Here is an 18,314-nt window from a genome sequence, read left to right on the forward strand (position 1 = left end):
CATGGTTTAGTGATGGACTTGGCAGTGCTAGGTTAACAGTTGGACTTGATGATCTTAAAGGTCCCTTCGAACCTAGACGATTCTACGATTCTATAAAGTGATCGCTGGAAGATGCAAGCTGCAGCCATTTCCATTCACAGTCCCTCCCGTTTGCAGTACCTGCCTCTTGCGGTAACAAATGGCCAATTCCTATCACCGCTAGCAGGCAAGGAGTAACTAACAGCTAACCAGGTGACTAATACACACAGCTTGTTATCTCAAGAGTGGAAATAGTTCTGAAACAACACGAGGTCAAGGTCTTAACAGGCAACAAAGGGGAGTTCTTTGTCATTAGCCACTCATTCCTTATTATATGGTGGTTTTTTTTTTAAATACTATAGTTAAGAGCACATGTTAAATGAAGCAGAGCTCGTGCAGAATATTACATACACTTCATCCTTATATGTGCACTGTCAATGCAGCTGGTTTGTTGGAGCATACAAGAAAATGCGTGTTTCAAATTAAAAAGCTCAGGATGGCCATTTGTAGCCTTAAGTATGCTAGTTTTTGGCTGATGAATACCTTTATTTCGGTGCCGACAGGGCAGTTAAGATGCAAAGAGTGATTTTTCTTATGACGACACGGTCAAGTTTCATGCGAAACAACGTTAAAAGCGCAGCGGACAGGCGAGACGCTGCCGGGGGAAGCATTAAGACTGCACCGAGCCTCCTTCCACCCCCTTTTTTTCCCCTCCTGTATTTTCTACCATTTTTCTACCACGCCATACACCACCGCCGGTTTCCTCATCAGCTCGCCCGCCTGGATTTTTAAGTAAAACCATCGGTGTGCGCTGGGGGGGTGGCGGAGGGCGTTCGGGGCGCGGTGCCGGAGCCGCCTCCCGCCCACCTCCCTCCCTCCCTCCTTCCTGCCGCCCCGCCGCCGGCAGGAAGCCGGAGCCCGGGGTAGTTTCTGCTCCGCGGTGCTCCGGCCGGGGCTGGGCCGGGCCGGGCCGGGCTGGGCCTGGGTGGGGCAGGGCGGGGCGGTTTACCTCTGGACGCGGGGAGACTCTGCCATGGGGACGTAGCGGGCCGCGGAGCCATGCGCGGCCCGGCGCTGCCCTGCAGCTCGCTGGGAACGGTAAGTCACGGGTGGGGGGTTCGCCGCTTCCCACACGGGACGGGACGGGACGGGACGGGACGGGACAGGACAGGAGAGCACGGGACAGCACGGGACGGTGCACCGTCGCCCTCCCCCGCCTCAGGGCTTTTAGGCATGGGCTCCCTTCGTCTCTTCCTCGCTGCCGCAGGGCTCCGGGTTCTCCGGGGGCTTTGGTTTCCCTCACGGGGCAGCGCCCGGGGAGCCATTTTCTCCTGCGGAGGGGGCGAGGTGAGCGGCGGTGGTGGCGGACCGACGGGCGGTCGGGAAAGCCGAACCGCGCCTGGCTCCGCCGTCGCCTGCGGGGTAACCGGGCCGCGGCGCTGCGGGGCCGCTGAGGTGAGGGGAGGTGAGGGGCGGCCGGCGGTAACCCCAGCGGTGCCCCCGGCTTCCCTCCCGCCCTCCTTCCCTCCCCGCTGGGCGCTGAGTTCGCCGGCGCCGTTTCCGGAATTTATCCCTGAGTCAGGGAAAAAGCGGCTGGATTTACAGGAATGGCGGAGGATTTCCTGGAGCCCGCGGTGGGGCCGCGAACTCTTGGGGCGATGGCGGCGGCGAGGCCCGGTGGGGGTACGGAGCCGCCCGGGCTGGGCCGGGCCGGGCCGGGCTGGGCTCCGCTCCCGCCGCCGGGAGGACGAGCCGCCTCAGCAGATGTGTGATAAGGCTGTGACGGCAGGGGTGATGTCACTGAGCATCACGGCATGGCTATAAATTCAGGTATAGAAGCGATAAGGTCCAACTGTTTGTCCCTAAATACCTGAGCATCCCAGTAGCAAACCCTTGCACCTCACGGCGCAGGACTGGTAATGTTGGGTTAGTTGTTGGTTTGCTGTCAAAAAGTTGTGACTGCCCGACTCAAAGTTGATCTTCCAGAAGTTTTATAATTTTTTTTTTTTTTTTTTTTTTTTGCGCTTGGAAGCTTTTGGAAATCAGGTGGTAGAGTTACAGGTAGTGCTGGCAGGAGCACATAACTAGAAGTGTGGAGTAGGAGCGTTCCACACCTCGACTCTTAAGCTGTGGATCACTTTGAATCGTAGAATTGCCTAGGTTGGAAGGGACCTTGAAGATCATCAAGTCCAACCATCAACCTAACACTGCCAAAACCACCACTAAACCATGTCCCTAAGCACCACTCAGGACCTAGGTAGGATACATCAACTCTTGAGGTGACTTACAGATTTCAAAGCAGTTAGCAAACCTGGAGAAGTCAATTTCTGACTTCAGTGCACGTATTTTGCTGTAATTCAGATCCTATATGGGGTATTACTGATACTATTGGCAATAAAATGTACAGAAAATCATTGGACTCCCCAAATTAATTATATTGCCTTCAGTTAAATACTATGCCAGAGGAAGACTGTCCTTCAGTGGGATTTCTTTTTTGACGACATTTTCCCCTTCCTATTTACATTTCAAATTCTCAGTAATACCACAGTTGCTCATGACAGATAATGTAAATTTTTTTTTCCATAAAATCACATTTTTTTTCAGTGTTATAATTCTCACTCTGTTGCACGCCCTTCTATCTTCCATTTACTTTCTATGCATCGTACATTTGCCCGTGTGGCCTTTCTTATTCCCTTGATGCCCCCCTTCTTGTTTTCTGATTGGTTTATGTTTCCTCTGATTCTTCAAAATTTCCTGTAGCTTGTTTCCATGCATTTTCTCTTTTTGCATGTCCTTAACCTCATTTCCAGGTCTACTGTGTTTTCCCCAGGTGCTCCTAACTTTCACAGTGGAAAAAATGGCAGCTGTCTTCACTGAGGCCAGTGTGATTTATGTCTCATTGAAAAAAAAAAAAAAACAAACAAAAAAAAAAAACAAAAAAAAAAACCAAGGGCAGTTTCATTTATTAAAGGCAGTTCAGTTTTCTGAAGAAAAAAAGACAAAATAGCCTCAAGGGGTGCTTCTGGCACTGATTCCTTTTGAAGGTGCAGGGAGGAATTGCAATTTTGAAGTTGGAAGCTACGTTATAAAAATTGAAAAACCAAGCCACCAAGTGCATTGCAAGAAAGAACTCTTGGGCCTACCATCCTGTTTCCAGTGGTAGCCAACAGTTTACCAAGGGTTTTGGAGCAGGGCAAGCATATAACAATGAAAAATAAAAATGCTTTCCCAGCTGCCAGTGACCTGTCGCTGTGGGAATTCCTGAGTCAAAACAGTGTCTTCGTATTTCGGACCCCTGAGTGTGTTTTTTCTTCTGCTCGTCAGTGTGATGATTGCTTTTGGAACCCAGGCACGTTTCTGGCACCCCCAGCACTCTGGCAGGGAGCCCCACGCTTCAGCTATGTGCTGGCTGAAAAAAGTACCTCCTGATATTTGTTTTGAACCTTTCTCCTGCTTGTTTTATATGATGCGTCTTACTTCTTGCATTGGAAGAGACAGAACAGCCATCCCAGTTCACCTGCTTGTTGGCATTCATGACTTAAGAGCCCAGTATAGTATCTTCTGCTCAGTTGTCTCTTTCACAGACCAGTATTTTTAACCATTCCCCTTACGGCAGCCATTCTGTACCACTCATCATCCTTGTTACCGTTCTCTGTATCATATCTGGGTTAATTTATGTTCTCAGGATTGGGGACCGGAACTACAGTCTGTATGCCAATGTATAAATCCATAAGGTTTGAATAACAAAACTTCCCATTTTGTCCCCAAATCTTTCCCTAATAATTCATAATAGTTGATTACATTTGTAATTGCTTTGTCCAGCCAGGTTCATTCCATGTTTTATCTGCTTATTAATCTAATTTTAATTTCTATTTTTGATGACCATCTGCTTCTAGCCAAATGGAACATGTTGATGTCTAGGTGTATACCAACTTAAATTATGTGGTAATTTAACTTCTCAAGTAATCAGGATTGCCAGTTTGGATGCCTTTGCCTTACTTTTTATTAAGTAATCAATTTTCTGCATTAGCAGTGTTATTTGGGGTAAAACCAGTTTTGTCATTTAGCTCCTTCTCATCCATTGTCTTTAGTCATCACAAAGGGGCTTTGCTTTTGTTTGGCACAGGTGTCTGGTATTCTCTTCCATAATCTTGGCCTCATCCCTGGATAACCAAGTGCTTCCTTTGAACCCTTGGTGACACAGGCCTTTCTTAACAGCAGTCTTGGGAACCTGACACTAGAAAGCACATCTCAAAGCAATGTTGCTACATTTCTCTACTTAAACAAACAGGAGTTCCACTGAATAGGACTCGGCACGTGACATTATCTGACTCTTAAAAAATTCACCCAGTGAATCATAGAATCGTTATGGCTGGAAAAGACCTTTAAGATCATCAATCACTGACAAGGGGTGTGAGGACGGCTGTGGCACAGCGTGGGCAGGGGTCAAGGGCTCGTGCCCAGCTGTAAATCAGCTCGGGATGGAAAGGGGATGTTCCTGCTGAGGCTTGCTCGGATGGCACTCTGATGTGGGGATGTACAGCTCTGCTGTCCAAGTCAGCCCTGAACACAGGCGGGCAAACTACTGGGGTGTCGCGTGTCTGTGACTCGGGACTCCAGCGTAGTGTTCACCACTGTGTCCTCTAAGGAAAAATTTAAAAAGTTATTTTCTTATGGTTGTGATCACCTACTGACTTTTTCACTCTTTTCTTTATCTCAGCTAATATGAAAGAAAACCACCTAACTTTATTTACTGTATACGTACACACATTTTAGGATGTGAACTTCATGAACTTTACAGATAAATCACAGTTGTTTTTTTTTTTTTAAATTAAGATTTTTAAGACTTTTCTTCGTTGCGTGAAAGCTATTATCAGTCTCCTGGTTTTAGACAAGGCCTAAAATACAGCATTTCCTCCATCTGATCTTCATAAAATGGAGGATTAATTATTATAATAGCTTTTGTATCCTTCTTTTGACCTTTCCAGGTTTTAGTGAGCAATGAGAAGAGCTTCCTGTAAATGTTGCTTTAATACACATTTTTCAGTGTGTAAAGCAGAAGTTCTGGTTTCCCATGCATCTTTGTATAGCAAACTAAAAAAATGCAAACCTCGAAGAGCTTTTGGAAATGGCAGAAGCAGTCAAAGAACATAAGGGTAATCTTGTACCCTGATTTCTTTGGTAGCTCATTACTCTGAGCAGGATCTCTGTTTTCTTCTGAACTTCCAAGCTGGCTAACTTTTTATGACTCATTAAAAAGGCTTACAGATGATTGATATGTAGATTACTTACGTGTTGGTGTGTGTCATGTTGAACTCTTAAGCAAAGGGAAGTTTCTATTAAGAAATATTTGAGAAATTCTTGTGACATGTAATGCCTTTTATTTCCAGGTAGTTCTTTAGTATAAAAATGGAATTTGCAAAATGGAAGTCTTTTTTTGAGAGAAGCAGTTGAATAAGTTGTTGGTAGAGAAACACTTTATTACATGATGAATATGTTAGGTGTGTACGAAACAAAAAAAAGGATTAAGCCTCCTAATCTCTGGATTTTAACAGCACATCTAGATTTATAAAATTGTTTTATTCTGAAATTTTCATCTTTATGCTTTTGTATTAAGGAGATTTAAACTCTGGAAATTATTAATGTGGAATGACTTTAAACATTAGCCTAGTGATAGGCAATACTATTTGAATTGTTTGGAATACTAATACCTGGCCTTCTGCTCCAGCAAGTATTGCATTTCTGCCAGTTCCCGTGAACAGGTGTGGGGTCTTGAGGCGCTGCATGTGGAGGGGAGGAGTTGCTTCCCACCTGTCTAATCCCCCTCTTCCCACTCGGTTTGCTTTCTGTGACTGACCTTGTCCACTCTGGACACCTCTAGGCATCTACTGGCTTTCTAGGAGAACCTTGTGCTCCCAGCACAACCATCTCCATCCTCTCTTTCCCATCCTACTGTTGTGTGTCACCGTACCTGTCCTTCACCCTTCTCCCTGAGGGTGAGGAGCCTTGCAGGCAGCTCTCTCTGCACAGGGAGGGCAGAGCATATGGTACAGAGCTGTGGCATCCATGCTGTGTAATTTGGTATTTCCTAGTTTTGTGGACATTGGCAGGCGGTAATACGGTAGCCCTGATAAGCTGCACTTCCCTGCACTGCCCCTGTGTTTCAGATACCGTGCCTTCTTTCTCCTTGGCGTGAGAACAGTGCTCTCAAATGTCCCTTCTTATTTCCAGCCCTCCATCTTTCTTGCCTCGTGCTGTGTTCTTCACTTTTGTCTTTGCTGTTTCTTTCTTTCTTTTACTTTTGCAGAGATGTCACTTCACTTGCAGTTCTCTGTGCATGGTCTGGTGGGGCAGAAGCAGCAGCAAGGATGTAAATTGTAGTGGTGGCAGTAATTAAAGAATATTTGAAGTTGAAAGTGGTGCAGGGGCTCCTAAATCCTGTCTCAGCTGCCAAAATTTTGCATAGAAGAGCTTTTGGCCTTGTACAGCATTTTCTTTTACTGTAGCTGTCAGGCAGCAAGTGCTGGCATGAGACATGAGAAGGAACTAGGGTTGCCTCACATGTGAGGAGAGTGTGCGGGGCACATAGCAGTCACCCAGAGTGGTGGAATGATTTAAGGAAGCAACATTGTAGTTTTCATCTGCCATATTTTGTTTATTTCTGCAGCTGTTTCAGAAGTAAAACCTAGAATTTCTGCTGACTCCTTTTTTCTTTTTTTTTTTTTTTTTTTTTTTTCTCCTGGGTAGGCCCTGCTCACTAAAAATGTCAGTCGCCGGTGTGCATGATGTGGTTTGGTGGTTTGAATTGTCATTCAGCTTAGGTAATACATGCTGTCCACTTTTCTACGCAGCATTGGTTAGTAGGTACGTGTTTTTTCTCCTGGTGAGTGGAATCAGAGCATGTTGTAAATCTAATGATGGAAAATCACTTTATTTCAGTTGTAGAAGATCTCTAAACTGCCTTGGTGAGCTGTTACCAGTGACTTGGGGCTACATCTGGCTGGTGACCAGTCAGGGCTCAATCCTAGGGCCAGTTCTGTTTGATATATTTATCAACAACCTGGATGCAGGAGGTGAATGCACCATTAGCAAGTTTCCCACCAAACTGGGAGGTGCTGTTTACTGTCTTGAGGGACAAGAGGCTTTGCAGAAGGATCTAGATAGATTGGAGCATTGGGCAATGATTAATGGGATGAAATTTAACAAGTTGAAATGCCAGATTCTGCAGCTAGGATGAAGTAATCCTGGGCACAGGTATAAATAGGGAGAGAAGGGCTGTACAGCAGCCCTGCAGAAAGGGACCTAAGGGTGCTGGTGGGCAGCAAGCTCAATAAGAGTCAGCAGTGTGCCCTGGCAGACAAGAGGGCAAACCACATCCTGGGGTGCATCAAACACAGCATCACCAGCCGGTCAAAAGAGGTGATTATCCTGCTGTATTCAGTGTTGGTGCGGCCTCACCTGGAGTGCTACATGCAGTTCTGGGCCCCACAATTCAAGAAGGATGCGCAGGTCCTTGAATGAGTCCAGAAGAGGGCAACAAAGCTGATGAAAGCGCTGGAACCAATCTATGAGGAATGGATGAGGACTCTGGGCTTGTCTAGTTTGAAGAAAAGGAGGCTGGGAGGCCACCTCATTGCTCTCCGCAGCTTCCTAAGGAGGGGAAGTGGAGAGGGAGATGCTGGTCTCTCCTCCCTGGGATCCAGTGATAGGACACATGGGAATGGTTCAAAGCTGAGCCAGGACAGGCTTAGACTGGATATTAGGAAGCATTCTTTACTGAGCGGGTGGTCAGACACTGGAACAGGCTTCCTAGAGAGGTGGTCAATGCCCCATGTCTGTCAGTGTTTAAGAGGCATTTGGAGAATGCCCTTAGTAATGTGCTTTAAATTTTGGTCAGCCCTGAAGTGGTCAGACACTTGGACTAGCTGATAGTTGTAGGTCTCTTCCAACTGAAATATTCTATTCTAATTTTATGTATTTCCTGAATTTTATGAAATCTGTCATTGGTATAAATCAGTATACAGCTGAATGGCTTGGGGAGCTGCTTAAGATGGTGGTGTTTTTTTTTTTCCTGCTATGTGAATGATTTTTCTGGAAGGCCGAGTCATTGGTTTGTGAGTCACTTGTGGTCTGTGATTCTCTGTTCCTCAGATTATGATCAGTAATAATGTGTTAACTCTGGTTTGATTACACTTATAGACATGCTTTCACTTAATCTGAAAAGTTGAAAACACCTTTCCTGTTTTCTTTTGTTCTTGAAGGTGTATCTGACCAATTTTCTATGTGTTTTTGGCTTGATCTTTGATGCTTTCCCGTGTTGTTTCTATTGCTGACTTGTCTGACTTATGGGCTGGCTGTATATATTCCCATATCAGGGGATTAATCATTGGCTAGAGAATCAGGAGTTTTAAATTGTTGCTGTCAGACCATCTGTGTGAATGATCTTTTACCCATTTTCCTGCAAGCAATCAATCTTGTAAGACTACCAGCTGCTGAAACGAGTTTTATTCCTTACTGAGTTGTCGGAGTGCTCGCATTTATCCTGTGGTCAGCTAATTAAATCTGAAATTAAAGCTATTTAAATATGTGGTTTTCTTTTTCCTGCTCACCATTTTAGCTTCTGGTCTGTTAAATATGCCTTTGTGTGATAGACCTCTCTGAAAAATGGGGTCTTGGCTTTGTCAAGACTTGCAAAGTCTTATCCTTCTTGAGGTTTTGAGTAGCTTTCATGTATGTACCTTTCTCCCCCAGTGCTTTAATTTTGAGATAAACAGGACAGCATGGGGCTGGCATAGCCATCTCATTTTGTATATCTTTTCTTAAGCTTGCAACCACAAAATTAGCATCAGTATTGTGGTTTACCCTTACTGGTTTACTTTGCTTTTGGTATACCTCTCCTAGCTGAAAAAGCAAAAAGAAACGGAACTCTGAAGCTGTGCCTGTACAGCTAGGCACCTTTCCACTTTCAAAACAGCAAGCTGGGAAAACATTATGATGTAGGGAAGTTAGTGTAGTAAAACTCAGTGTGAGATTGTATGGATGGGGTGGTATTTATTTGCAAAAAAAATGAGTTGATGTTCATGCATTCATATGATCTGATGCATAGACTGTATTGGCACACACTCTCTGTGGCATACGCAGAAGTGCCAACATGCATATGTCCAGATGGTATGGCCAGGATCACTGTGTGCGGCACAGATGACAAGGGACTCTAGCTGTCAAGTCTTCATCGCTCCGCTGGGTTTCTTCATGGCACTACAAACTAGTTTCTGGACAAGTCCATCATACCCTTCAGGAGTCATCAGCTGGTATGGGATGGGCCTTTGCCATAGAAACTTGCTGACTTCAGGCTCCATAAATCTTGGGCCAAGTTGTTTCCTGGTTTTGTTTTTTAATTTTTTTTTTAACCTTTTGGTTATTGTATGTTTTTTCCTTGTCTAAATGCATGTTTGAAATACATGCCTAGGGTCAGTTTTTCTGTTGGGCCAACAGGCAAAAGAATCGTGTTTGTGATATGCTGCAATTTCATTATCATCCTTCTGGTGCAGGGTCTTTTGCTGATGAGTCATCTATGCTGTGGTCCTACCAGAGTGTAGACCTTTTGGCTGTGACATAAATGGTACATTTCTCAATTTCGCTGCTGGGAATAGTGTCCTGAAAACAATATCCAGGCATTGGTGTCCTTCATCCTACAGGCTGTTCTTTAAACCCTTTGTTCTGCTGTTCCCTCTTGTGTGTGTACACACACTCTTACAGTCATACTGCAGTCATGCCAATCTTAATATTTCTGTTAAAATTCTTGACAACAGTGATCTTAAAAATGGAAAAACTATGTAAATCTTAAAGGAATTAAAAAAACAAAGACAAAAGTGCACATTTTTATGGCAGACTTCAGACTGAATGTTAACAGCTGCAGTTTAAAAGGAAGAATGTACATTTGTCAGGGGGAGAAGTTGAAAACCTAACTTTCCCACATTTCTAGGGCTGGTGCTCAGGAGGAGTTTTGGAAGCTTTTCTGTACTTTGCATGCAGTGAAATCTTTCTCTACCTTCTTATTCCAGGCTTCCCGTCTGGTTTATTTATTCAGTAGAACTGCAAGTTGTGGATGCATTCTTTCCTCTGGAACTGTTTCTAAATGGGCAGTCTTACCGCCTGCCTTAATAAAAACATTCCTTTGCTCTTGAGTAACTTTCTTGCAAGCTGCAGCATTTTCAAGGCATTCCATCTATAAATTGCACATCATGAAAAGTATTTGCTTTATATACAACCAGTTTGTCATAGAGACCATTGTATGGCATGCTAATAGCACAGATGAAAGCCATAGGTTTGTTGTTGGGGTTTTTTTTTTTTTTTTGGTAAATAATCTCCCCCCATACTTTTGTCAGTGGAAGGTCCTGATATCAAAATTGGTCAAGTCTATTGAATAAGATTTAATTGTAAGTGCTGAAGTCAGCTGTGCAGTCTGCAAGGAGATACGATGTTTTCTCACGTTGTTTCTCTCCCTCTTTCTTTCCCTCTTGTTCCCTCTCCCTCTGTATTTACAGGTTATCCTAATATTTGTCTGCATGTTGATAAAGGAGTCTATAGAAATTGCTCCAGTGCCATATACACTGCAAGTCCATCGGGTAGCTTTGGATGGAAGAGACACCTCTAGCTCCTTGAGGAGACAAAAGAGGCAGGTGCAGTGTCAACTAGGACAATACCTACATCCCAGAGAGACCCACTGCTGCATGAGGTGCCATGCAGGTATGTAAAATAAGTACAGTAATAGTGATCTTCACCTTAGAGGCATTTCCCTGTCCTGTACTCTCAAACTGTCTCTGCTGTACAGCTACATCACTTCTCCCTTTCCTTGGTACCTATCCCTACCCAGATAAATTCTTATTCCTTGTTTCTTCTTTTGGGCTGTCAGTGTCCTTCACACTGGTGAGAGGAAGCAACTCCAGGGTTTCTCTGAGGAATCAATGACTCCCATCCTCCCTAAGATAACGCATTTGCCTTCGTGTCAGAGTTCTGTTATTTTCTTGCAGGTACCTACAAGGCAAAAGACTGTGATCGTCCTGACCAGGCACCTATCTGTCTTCCGTGTGCTAATGGCACATTCACAGCTGTTGATAACACCATGTCTAAATGCTTCCAGTGTACACATTGCCGTACAGGTGACTTATCTATAGGACCTGAGGAAAATGGGTGGTAGTGGAATGTGGGGAGCTAAGGAGGGTGTAATGGTGAGCGAGGAAGCTTGGAAAAGTAAGCAATTGAATGGGCAGAAGGACAGTGTACGGGAAGGGATTGGGGACAGCAGGAATAAGGGTTACTAAATTACTGCAGTCTGAGACACAATTTGCAGGCCTTTTTGGCCTTTTTCTGGGAAGATTATGGGATGATGATACCTGTCATTGTAACAGTGCTCTTAGCTGAAGGTGAAGGAAGAGGTTGGAATAATTCCTTCTCCTTTCTTTCCTCAGAATTCCAGCAGATAGTAGAGACCCCCTGCACCCCAAAGCAAGATACTGTATGCGGCTGTCGGAAGAATCAATATCAGATTGGCGTGTTGGATCTCTTCCAGTGTAGGAACTGTAGCTCATGTGTCAATGGGATTATTGCCAACTGTGAGTATGGCATGGATATGGCTCCAGTATGGACATACTATACTAGGGTAGATATTAACAGCCCCTCTGTTCGCTTTCTGACAGGCTGCAGCGCCTTGCCCTGAAGTGGCTGGGGTTTTGGAACAACTCTTGGGTTTGCCTGCCCCCTTTCCCCAGAAAGACTGCAATTTTTTTGCCTGCCTTGACATTAATCCCTGTTTTCTGTCAGTTTATACCTTCCTTTTATCCTTGAATGGCTTCTCGGTTTTGGCTGTTGTGAGGAGATACTTTCTACTTAATTTTGGTACCTCTGCCTTGCATATACTTCAGCAAGGTCTTTATACTCTACAGCAGATTTCCCGCTTACCTTCCTTTTTTGTCTTTGTGTGGGTATTTCTCCTGATGCTCATTGTATTTCCCTCACCAACTGCTGGAAGCACTTTGAGTACAATGGTCCCAGTGCCCAGCTGAACTGCTTGTCAGTCGGTTGCTGAACCACCACAGGGTACTGTGCAGTGTTTTAAAGTCCAGAGCTGCTCAGGTAATGCTGAACAGTACCCAGTGGCATTGGGTGTGACTTGGGGATGGCACAGGTGTCTGGGAGAAGTACCCACATTAGCTGTCCCAAGCTGCCTCATCTCCAGTCAGGCATCAGAGATCTTAACCAAATGCTGCTTGCCATGCTTCACTTTGTGCTGTGGTCTAATTCTGTTTATGTCCCTTAAATGCTTCTTACCTTGTTGTCTTAAAGGTATCCCCTCTTCTTTGCAAATTCTGCTTCTCCTGATCCCTTTCCCTCTTACCCTGCCTAGCATGAGGTTTGCTGTCTCACTGGTGAATGTGTTCCCTGTGGTGCTCAGTAATCTTTCTCTGTCACAGTTCCCATGCTTACACCTATCAAGGGTCATCATCCTATACCACTCTTGAGCAATTTCCTTCCCTCTTGGCTGATGTAGAACTGTTTTAGTCCTGTCCGTCACTTGCCACAAGAATGCATGCTGCTTGTTCAAGTACTTCCCCCCGACACCCCATGCAACTTTATCACTTCCATCACTACTTTTTTCTGCTCCTCCGCACACCTGTTTTACTCAGTCTCCATACTGTGACTTGCTTAGAAGCAGTAGCTCTTTCATTTCTTACCCCTTCTGCTTACAGTGTTGCAGACCACAAGGGTGGATATGTGTCCCATGGCTTGAAGTGATTCTCCCTGCCCTGAACTGACTTCCTCACCAGTCTCAGCTGCTCGGGGACCACTTCTCCCTCATCTTTGCCTGACTAATGTGATTTCCCCTTCCTGTCACACTTGAATTTGAGTGACTTTCCCCGCTTTTGCACTGGAACTGTCATTATCCATTAGACCAATTTCAGGTGCACTGTAATGTGAGTCCTTTTCTAAGCCTCTTCAGAGGTCCCTAACCTAGCAGAACAGTTGTACCCTTATTTTTTATTATTTTTATCCTCACCCAACCTTGTCCTAAAAGTAGACTGAATCCTCTTTCAATTCTTCAGTAGCAGTTCTCCAGGCTCAAAGAGGGATAATCTCCCACCCACCTTGGAGTGGATTTTCCTCCTTTTGTTTTCTTCTCTATCCAGATTATGGCTAAGGTTTCTTCTTTCCTTTACAGGTTCAAAGAACAGAGACACAATTTGCAGGTGTAAGCCTCGATACTTCCTGACACTTAGTAATGTTTGCAAGCCTTGCAACAGGTGAGCTTTTTTTCCTCTGTATGCCCCTCCACTGAGTAGGAGAGACAGCAGACACAAGCCCGACAGGGGGAGGAAATTTTTCTCAAGGCTCTGTCCATTTTGACATAACCTTACAACATTCTGCCTTTCTGGGGCAATTGGGTCTTCCCCTCTGCCACCCCCAGTCTGCATCAGCCCACTAAGAACCCAAAGTCACTAGCCACACTGCATTGCTCTGCTTTGCAGGCTCATCTTGACTTCTCCCTTACTTAGGATTGTAACAAACAGCTGGTGTTTCATTTCAATGCACACTCACCTCTCTGATTTGCTCGCACAGCTGCATTGGAGAAGAATGCCTGCAGTGTCATAGCCCAGTGACTACCTCACCGACTTCCTCTGGGCTGAGTGAGTACAGGGGCAACTGAGGGACAGTGGAATCTTTTCAGTGTGGGCTTTTGTTTTGTCAAGTGTTATTTTCTCCATTTTCTCAAACCATTATTCTTTTTCTCTCTACCATTTGCATGTCTTGACTTGTTCTTCCTCTAGCACTTAACCTCTTCCTTTCTCAGTCCCTCACTCATTTGCCCTCTCCCTTTTGTCCAGATGGGAGCCTTGTCCTTGGCATCATCGTTGCAATATTTGGAGTTATCTCTGTCCTCTACATTGTAAATAAAGTAGTGAAGCTCGTCCGGGAAAATGGGATAGCATCATCTTTCTACTCCTGTGGTGAGTATAGCAGCATATGCAGTGATATTAATTGGGATAGACAGCATTCTCTGTGTGTGTGTGTATACGCACATGTGTGAGGAAAAAAGTGGGATCCCATTACTCTGCTTTGCTGCAAGGCCATAGGAACACGAACTCAACAGCTAAGCTTATTGGTGCAGTTCTTGCGACTCTGCATCTGTGCCCATAGCTGTGACCGGAATTGCACATAAGCTCATTGCTGGGAGATGTGCATTTTGTTCTAAAACCTTTTTGAGGGCAGGACTGTGAATAGCTGCTTTCCTGTTTTCTCTGGGAAGAGAGGAAGTGAAAATAATTTTTGCTTTCTTTTTTCTTTTTTTTTTTTCTTTAAAGTTTCTATGCCACAGACCACCAAGGATCAAGTATGTGAGGTGAGCAAGATGATGGGTATGATATAGCTTTCTTTCTGCTTTCAGCTATGTTAGCCTGGGATCCAGAGTAACATTTTTCCCTGTGGGCTGTTCTCAGGCCTTGTATTGTCAAAAGAGCTGAGTAATAGGGCTAGTTAATTCAGAAGTCTTTTCCTTTAGAGGGTGGAGCCATTAACATTTTACTTCCCCTCTTCTAGAGGATGCTTTTCAAACTCCTGGCTTTTTGTTTTTTTTTTTTTTTCTTTCTGGATGTATTTTTTTCACATAGCTGGTCCTTAATCCCTTTTTCCCCCTATATACCACAAGCTTGGAGGATTTAACTAATTTTGTGTCACTTCAGATCTTGACCCCACAAGCCTCTCAGTACTACTTCATAGTGTGTCCTTGGGTCCAATGTTGTTCTGCAATTAAGAGAGTCCAAACAGTAGCTGAGGTGGGGTTTTCACAGCCTTTCAGAGAAGGCTGATGGGAAAAGTGGCATGTGGAGCTTATAGAATGGTGGTGATTTCAGGTCCCACCCTTACTTGATTTTGTAAAGGAATATTTTTTCCAGATTACTGTTTTTTGATGCCAAAAGAGATTTAAACTCCTTGGGTTCTACTGGAAAGAAATGTTTGGTGCCTTCTGGTCAAATGAGGCATATGTGAAGAATTAAAACCTCAGCACCTGCTCCCCACCTATATTGAATAAATTTTAGTATATAAAGCTAGTGATTCCTTGCAGGAGACAGGTGTACTGTGCTGCTGTGGGTGATTCTAGACTACAAAAACGTGTCTTTCAGGTTGAAGTAAAAAGAAGTGAAATTTCCATCCTTCTTCCTGAGTCCCAGAAGGAAACAGAATTGTCAGTGAATACAACACCACCACCTGCACCTCTGCCACAAAGTTCACATGAGTTACCAGACTGTGTCAGACCTGCCAGGAAGACGCAGCTTCCAGACAGTAAGTGAAACTCCCGCGTATTTCCCTCCTTCCCCAGGCAAATGAGAACCTGATTATGCAGCAGCTAGGAGGATGTTGGACAGACCTGTGTGTATACTTCATGTGTGGCACAATACAAAGGCAGAAGCATGCCCAGACACTGTGAGCCTGTATATGCTAAACATTTACACAAGGCCTTTCTGTTGTCCTATTTCACTACCAGCAAAATGGATTGTCATATGTGGTGATAAGCTGTCAGTCTTAATGCCTCTGGGATGGTGACCCAGAGTTTTCTTTTGGCAGGAACGTGTGGCAGCAAGGCTCTAAGCATGTGTGCTCAGCCCTGTTCATAACCTTACACAAGAGCATATGGAAGCATCCCATGGCTTTTTGAGGGTTAAGAGCAAGTCTGGACATCACACAGGTCTCCGTGACTGCTGTGTAGAAGACCTGAATAGGAGGGGACGATGCATGATCCCAAGGCACCATCCAGCCCTGGATTATTCACATTCTCTTTGCGGCTGCATGGTCCTAGTTCTCACACTTTATTTTTTCTCTTTTTACAGATCCTGCTATTCTTTACACTGTGGTAGATCATGTACCACCATCTCGGTGGAAAGAGTTTGTGAGGCGTCTGGGTCTGAGTGACTATGATCTAGAGCGAATTGAGATGGAGCATCGGCGTTTACGAGATGCCCAGTATGAAATGCTTAGACTGTGGAAACTGCAGATGGGTCATGCTGCAACTGTGGAGCACATCAGCTGTGTTCTCAATCAGATGGAGCTGAGTGGCTGCAGTGAAGCTATTCAAGAGGCTTTGCTAAACCAGAACTCTCCTCAACCTTGCAGCCTCCACAACCATCTTTAATCTATTTCTGCTTTAGTTCCCCTAGTTATAACTGTTAAGGGAGGGTTATAACTCCCTTCCTTTCCTGCCTTCCTTTCCCCTTATCTCCCTATCTTTCTAACACTCAACTGGGTTTGTTGGAGACAGCAGAAGACGATGCTAGAGGAAGGCTGAGGTTTGCTTCTCAACCACCATGTAGTTCAACGCCTTTAAGCCAAGACAGATCTCTGCAACAACTGCTTTCCTGAGGAGGGAAAGCACCTCATAAAGGAAGTGGTGTGTGGACTCTGACCAAGATAAAAACAGGAGCTCAGAGTGGCTTGATAGCTCAGCTACTCTATGGGCAAGTTGTTGCTGAAATAGGTGGTGCTCCACCCACTGTGTGGTGGGTAAACTTGTAAGGTGACTTGGTTAAACTGGTTGTTCAGATGGTAAAGTACTTGCTTACTTTTTGCAGATCTATTTTTCTGCAAGGTCAGGCGGTTGAACTGGCTCACATTGCAGCCTTTTGATTGCTAAATCTGACTCAAGGGAAATGGTGGGAGGCTATGCCCGTTTCTGGGAGCAGGAAAGGATTGCCCCCTTTCGGTATCAACTAGTTATTGCTGTGGCAAAAGAGTCACGGAGATTCAGAAGTGGTGGCTCTGCGAGAAACTGGAGGACATTATCCTTTCCCCATCCCCACCATTTCCCTCAGGTTCAAGAGGAATATGGATTCTGAGCCAGTGAGTCAGATGAGAGGATTGGTGCTTTTTTCTCAAGTTTTTTTTTCTAGAAACCATGTAAGATAGCATTAACAGAACACCTGCCTGTGTATTTGTCCAAGTGCAGAGTGGGAAGGAATGCATGCGTCTGTCTGGCTGAGAAGGTACCTGTGTACCTGGTGGTGTGAGCGCCTCTGCAGGTCTGTGCCTTGCACACAGGTCAGTAGGCTTGTGTCTACCTGCTTATCTATCTATGAATGATTCGCTGAATCTGATCTAACTGCAAATGGGACTGTGTATGTGTACATAAATATATATATATATATATATATATATATATAGCAACTGTTGAATAACTTCACACTACTTCCTAGAGTGCATTCTGTGATTGCTACTTGGGTGTGAGAGCCATTCGGTACCATCTCCAGGCTCTCACCATCGCTTTCTCACAGGTATTACCTTGGGTGAAGCAGAAATAGCAAAAATCAATTAGCCTGCACCAGGTGCAGGTTTTCCACACATTTGTAATGTGGACTTCTTTTTTTAATCCCTTGTCCCTTGACCAGAGAGAAACTTTCTATTGTAAATACACTAAATGCTCTCAATTAAAATTCATATTTTTACCTCTGCCTCTGTTCTAGTTTTGTCTATATCAACTTCTCTTCTGTGACTGTGGGTGGGGGCAGAGAAAGGAGAGTAACTTCGACAAGTAGCAAGAGTGGGCTGCAATAGTTGGTGGCTTGATGGTCTGAAATTAAAAAAAAAAACCCAAGTTTTATGGACTTTAGTATGTAAAGCTTAGCTGCCCTCAAGTAATAGGAAGCTGGCTTGAGAGCAGGAAGTAGGACTGAAATTAAATCTGGTTGCAGGTCTTCTCAGATGCTCAAGAGCCAAAGGGGACGCTAGCATATTTAAAGTGAATTTTTAAACAACACACATTTAAAGAGGAAAATATCTTTAAATAAAAGAGAAACAATAGATTGTACTTTAATGCTAATCTTACAGAAGCATGTTTTTGTCTGAGGACCCATAGCACTGTGTTAAAGCAGTGGGGGCTGTTCCTACTCTGCTGATGAGAAAACTTGAAACTTGGGAGTTGACAACAGTTGGTGGCAAAGCCAGGAACTGAAGTCAGTTTTAATTCCCAGTTTGAGGCTTTGTTTTGCTATGCCTACAAAATATTTTGAGGCTGTTTGGGTTTTTTTTGAAACAAAAAAAAATCAAAGGAGATGGTACAAAGCTCATTGTAACATGCTTTGGATTTCTTTCATAATTTGTGTTCAACAAGCACAGCAGTATTGTTACCTATGAAAAGGTCAAAGTTCCGATTCTCCTGAAACACAGAGACTGTGTTTAGGGAGGAGACATTGCTTTATTCTGGCCAGGGAGCAAGGTGGAATATTTCCACAAATCATGCACACAGAACAGGA

The 18,314-nt window shown here is 44.5% G+C and overlaps 1 protein-coding gene across 1 annotated transcript; it reads left to right on the plus strand.

Moving 5' to 3' along the window:
• Positions 1-1,033: 1,033 nt before the first annotated feature.
• Positions 1,034-17,501, plus strand: TNFRSF1A (TNF receptor superfamily member 1A). The gene is made up of 10 exons (XM_082490863.1): positions 1,034-1,116; positions 10,563-10,764; positions 11,049-11,177; positions 11,487-11,630; positions 13,235-13,316; positions 13,633-13,700; positions 13,899-14,021; positions 14,376-14,413; positions 15,195-15,354; positions 15,900-17,501. The coding sequence occupies exons 1-10, from the start codon at positions 1,078-1,080 to the stop codon at positions 16,199-16,201; spliced, it is 1,287 nt and encodes a 428-aa protein (XP_082346989.1). The 5' UTR covers positions 1,034-1,077; the 3' UTR covers positions 16,202-17,501.
• Positions 17,502-18,314: the final 813 nt, after the last annotated feature.

The sequence above is a fragment of the Vanellus vanellus genome (assembly GCF_965231255.1).
Source record: "Vanellus vanellus genome assembly, chromosome: 1".
Taxonomy (NCBI): domain Eukaryota; kingdom Metazoa; phylum Chordata; class Aves; order Charadriiformes; family Charadriidae; genus Vanellus; species Vanellus vanellus.

Bases quoted from the DNA above. Each gene is read 5' to 3' on its own strand.
- TNFRSF1A (XM_082490863.1), top strand. From the start codon at position 1,078: ATGCGCGGCCCGGCGCTGCCCTGCAGCTCGCTGGGAACG. The intron at 10,765-11,048 runs GTATGTAAAATA...ATTTTCTTGCAG, and splicing joins CTGCATGAGGTGCCATGCAG to GTACCTACAAGGCAAAAGAC. The intron at 13,317-13,632 runs GTGAGCTTTTTT...TTGCTCGCACAG, and splicing joins GTTTGCAAGCCTTGCAACAG to CTGCATTGGAGAAGAATGCC.